Genomic DNA, 4,805 nt, shown 5'->3' on the forward strand with positions numbered 1-4,805 from the left:
CACGGAGGGGAGCGGGCCATGTAGCGGGCATTCCGACTCTCCCGTTCCCCCCAACGGTTCATCTGGGAACTGGTGGAGCAGGCTGGAGGTAGAGTAACAAAAGTTTTAACATTATTGTGCTTTTTAAAAACAAATTTAACCCATGTATTATAAACAGTACACGTGGCAACAGTAACATACATTTTACTTGTGGTATATATGAATATATTGTCATTTACATTTTTGGAGTCATTTACCGCTTCCTTCACCTGTACAGAAACTTTAAATACTTTTTTTTTTACCAAATGTACGTATAAAATTAAAAAATATTTACCACCAAACCATTAAAATTGAAATTTCAGTTGTTGTGCAGCAGCATCGTGGTCAATATGAGTTTTATTTTGAAAAAAAAAACAAAAACCGGACGTATTATTTTGTTAAACTCCTGAAATTAACAAACTAAAAGGCGTTTTGAACTCGTGCCAGTGCTGTTTATCGTGTGCAGACTGCTCACATGTGGCCACACTAGGTTGCATTGTATCAAATGCACCTGGTACTCTGCTGGTTAATTAATCTGACTACACACAAAGACAACTTTTAAGTATTTTACTTTGTCGTGTTTCAAAAAAATATACTTACCAAATGTCATGGCATACAGAAGAAGACGACAACTCTCACTTCCAGGTAGTATCAATATTTTTGTGTAATTTTTTGCAAATTTAAAAACGTTAATTGACCTTAAATTTAGTAATATGGGTTGCATGGTCTCATACAACCTAGTATTTCCTTGAATATGGTATTATGAGTATGCATGAGAGGGATATACTCTGAATTGTCTTTTTCTTAAATGCATTATTGCACTACAAATGTATTTGTTCCCTTCAATTAGATCACAGGGACAGACATGTGCCCAACAACATGGACCAGCTTGCTTTCAAATACATGGTGAGATCAGTCAGCCAAATTTTATCACCATATTCAGAGAGTTTTTTCAGTTTGAAATTTTTAATTCACTTGCATTTAACTTCTTTCTTGCCGTGACTCATAAATGTGGACTAGAGTGAACTGTGTTTTCTGTCAGGAGATGTGTAAGGTGGAGTCCAGCACTGATTCTGACTCAGAGATCAGTCCAAGGTGGTCGGACACCAGCACTCTGGTAATGCTTTACACACACACAGTCAACACAAATGGATAAGTGACAATGTAAAATTAACTAGAGCATAAGACCAAATGTGAGACAAAATATTTAAATTTTAACAGTCACTGAGTTCATAGCATTGAAATATTTTACTTAGAGAACCATGCACCTGAATTTATTAGTTCCGATTTCACCTCTTTGATATTTAGATATGAAATTCCTTGATTTGATTTTCAAAAGTTGAATTTGATTACATTTTTTCAGTGTTCAAAGATTTAGATCCAAAAATTAATTAAATTAAGTTTCAGAATCTCAAAAAAAATAGATTCAAGTTGCTCAGATTCAAATGTTTAAGTCAAAAAATCTATTTATTTTAATTCTGAAACTTTTCAGATCTGAATTTGTGAACACTGAAAAAAAGTATTAATATTCAGACTCTGAAATTGAAAATTAAGATTTTTTTTTAATTTCAAAGATGAGAATTCAGACAAAAAAATTAAGGTACATAGTTTTCAAAGTAAAATATTTCCATGCTATGAATTTAGTGGTGTTTAAATTTCAATATCAAGTGTTCAGTGGTTGTTAAAATTAAAATACCTACAGTATTTCTCTTATTTGCTTTCATACTAGGATATTTTCCACTGGATCAAATTGAGTGTCTTCCCTTGAAACTGACTCTACATGCCCATTATCTTGGCAACACTATTGTCTCTATGATCTCAGAAACATAGTTTAGGAAGGGCACACTGGGACTTTTTGAGCTTTATGGTTTAAAAAAATGAATTACCGTCTTGTCTGTGTAAAAATCCCTGAATTCCTCATTGAGCAGGGATGTGTGAGCAGTGCACCAGAGAGTGGAACTTACCGGCGGACGTTGCCGTTAACACACAAGCCTGCAGGAAAGCATGGCTGTTATTCTCTGGTAAACACTTTCCTTTGTCTAATCCATCAGTTTCCTCTGCAAATCATCCTGCTAATTTATGAATGAATGCATGTGTGTGTGTGTGTGTGTGTGTGTGTGTGTGTGTGTGTGTGTGTGTGATTGTAGTTTTTGGACCCATATGATGGGAGCTCTGAGGATTCTGACGAGTCAAACACCGATATGAGTGTCTCCAGCAGGCGAATGAGGCAGCAGGGAAAAGGTGGAGGAGGAGGAGGAGGCTGTCGGTTCACGGGCAGGAGCAGGAGATTTATCCTTAATCACCCTGCCTCTGTCGCCCTCAGAGAAGTGGTGAAAAATGGGATGAGAGATCCTGTGTCAGAGCAGCAGCATGGTTTGGATGTGAAGTGTGGGAGTGACTCTGAGCTGTGTGTCTGTGGCCCTCTGCCCTCCCACAGTGACCGGGATGGTTGCAGAGATATTACAGAGGAAATGGCCGATGATCCAATGATGCAAACCATGGATATAGAATTACATTGTCAGGTTGATGATTCAGGCTTGAACACTACAAGATCCTCCACACCTCACACACCTGGACCTGTAACCCTGGTGGAAGGGAGTTCGTCGCAGATGCTGGATAGCTCCTCGGAGAGACCCCCGTGCCCCTGTAACCTCAGATCGCTTTACAAGAGGAAGCTGGGTTTCCTTGGTGCAGAAGTGGTGGAGCTGGAGCAGAGAAAGAGGCAGTGTGTTGTCAGCATGGAGGACAAACATAAATGAAGGGACTCTGCATCTGAGCCATGTTAGAGCCGTCTAACCATGGACTGACAGGCTGAAGCTCTCCTGTCACGCTCAGTGCCTTGAATAATTTAAGGTAGAATGAAGGACTGTAAAAAGTTACATGGCAATGCACTTTGTTTACTCATGTATAGATAAAACAGTGTAGAGACCTAAAGGTTTATTTTCTGTGTCATTATGGCTTGTTGTCTTTAAACGGTTATTATTTTTGTTGGGAAATTTACCATAGTAACCTCGGTCTCTATATTAACAGACCACAGTCCAACCTATGCACCTGAAATTAAGGAACTGTATTTTCTCATAGACCAATAAAGAAAAATGCTAGTTTCAAAAAGACAATTAAAAATGGTGAATTTTTTTTTTGTCTACATAAAATAAATAATGGTTAAGCAGCTCCCAACTTTAATGATAATAATAATAATATTAGAAATAATGGAAATAAATCAAAGCAATTCAATATAAAAGGACATTAAAAACAATTTAAAACATGAATCAGTTGATTCTACAATTTTCATGTAAAAGTGGTGGTGATTTGAGATCCTATTAATCAAAATCTTACATAGTATTTCTGCTTGTGACATTTTTTAGGCCTTCAGACATCAACTATCAGAGCCTATAATTCCCAACAGATGCTGATTAACCAAATGTTTTCTCTAGACATTTGGTTAATCATCAAGATGATAAAGATGACATTCTGCAGCTAAAGCTCCACTGAATTTTAGCCGCAGGTGCTCCATCAAAATCTAATTTTGTTAACATGACCAGCTGATCAAATTTTACTTCTCAGAAATGTATCTCAGTGGGGAAAAAATACGGGCTGCTAAGTGTTCATCAGTTTCAAGCATTGCTTTTAAGCCATTCATGTGTAGTTTTGGCTTCATATCAGAGTCACATCTCTTGTAGGCTGCACTACTGTATGTTTACTAGATTACACGGCCTATACAAAATTCACTTCAACTCAATTTTACCTATACACCCAATAGCAGAAATCACAATTTGCCTCAGAGGGCTTTATAGCATACAACATTCCTCCTTTAATGGGGAAAAAATGGTAGAAACCTCAGGAAGAGCAACTGAGGAGGGATCCCTCTTCCAGGACGGACAGATGTGCAAGAGGTGCCGTGCGTACAGAACAGATCCACATAATAGATATACAGTGATCCATATGTGCCAGAAGGTGTGTAAATTGATCTTGGAAGTCAATGATAGTTTCTATATTTGAAATTTGGGACAAATTAAAAATCTACATCTTCATTTTTTTGGTCTTGAAGTACATACAAGTATGATAATGTATTCCATGTTTTTGCCACAGACAAGAACTAAGTTTCACATGTCGTCAGACAAGTAAAGTGAAACATGTTTGTATTTTCATTGATAGCTTGCAGAGTTGTCTAGTTAAATTTCCACTTGTATTGTTTATGTACTTTTCTTAAGCAAAAACACGTTTATCACCTCCAACCAGCAGGTGGCAGTAATACACTGAAAAAGTAACCTTTCACAGTTTCTACTCCTTTTGGTGAAGCCTTCAGTATCTTTGCTGTTATTAGCTTCTTAATTGTTGTGCGACTGTCATTAAGACACAGCAGGAGAACTGAAGCTCAGCACAAAGTTAATGTCCGCTACCATGTGCTCATCGTGTCTTAAGTGTTAAGGTGTCCACAGGTCATGAAATGATCTTGGCATCTGGTGTAGGCTAACCTGCTGAACCTAATTTATAAAAGACCTCAGAGAAGTGTCTTAAACAGAGATGGATATTGACTTTTTTGTCAACCTGGCACTGTAGCTGCTTGATTCCAACATCTACAAGCCACTCAATAGATTGTCAGTTTTTTTGGTAAGAGAGGCTTGTATATTTTGACAGCATTTGACTGGGGCTAATTTCCAACCCTGCTTTAACACTACCAAAGGTTGTCCTTTATATCCATAACTGCTTATGAAACATAATTAAATTCTGTTTTCCCGTTAGTGTAAATTTCATTTATCATGAGAGACCACGCTGAAGTCATTCAT

General features: G+C 37.4%; 1 protein-coding gene across 6 annotated transcripts; it reads left to right on the top strand.

Annotated features, from left to right (window-relative positions):
* Positions 1-2: 2 nt before the first annotated feature.
* Positions 3-3,124, top strand: LOC126400666 (uncharacterized). Of its 6 annotated transcripts, none has more exons than XM_050061556.1 (5): positions 3-88; positions 869-924; positions 1,039-1,135; positions 1,947-2,039; positions 2,166-3,124. In XM_050061556.1, exons 3-5 carry the CDS (start codon positions 1,064-1,066, stop codon positions 2,775-2,777), a joined length of 777 nt encoding a protein of 258 aa, XP_049917513.1. In that variant the 5' UTR covers positions 3-88; positions 869-924; positions 1,039-1,063; the 3' UTR covers positions 2,778-3,124. The 6 variants fall into 6 exon arrangements, with proteins under 6 accessions (XP_049917513.1, XP_049917510.1, XP_049917511.1 ...); XM_050061553.1 differs by having other exon boundaries at positions 1,061-1,135; XM_050061554.1 differs by having other exon boundaries at positions 1,064-1,135.
* The last annotated feature ends 1,681 nt before the right edge of the window (positions 3,125-4,805 follow it).

Source organism: Epinephelus moara, chromosome 14 (genome assembly GCF_006386435.1).
Source record: "Epinephelus moara isolate mb chromosome 14, YSFRI_EMoa_1.0, whole genome shotgun sequence".
NCBI classification, from domain to species: Eukaryota; Metazoa; Chordata; class Actinopteri; order Perciformes; family Serranidae; genus Epinephelus; species Epinephelus moara.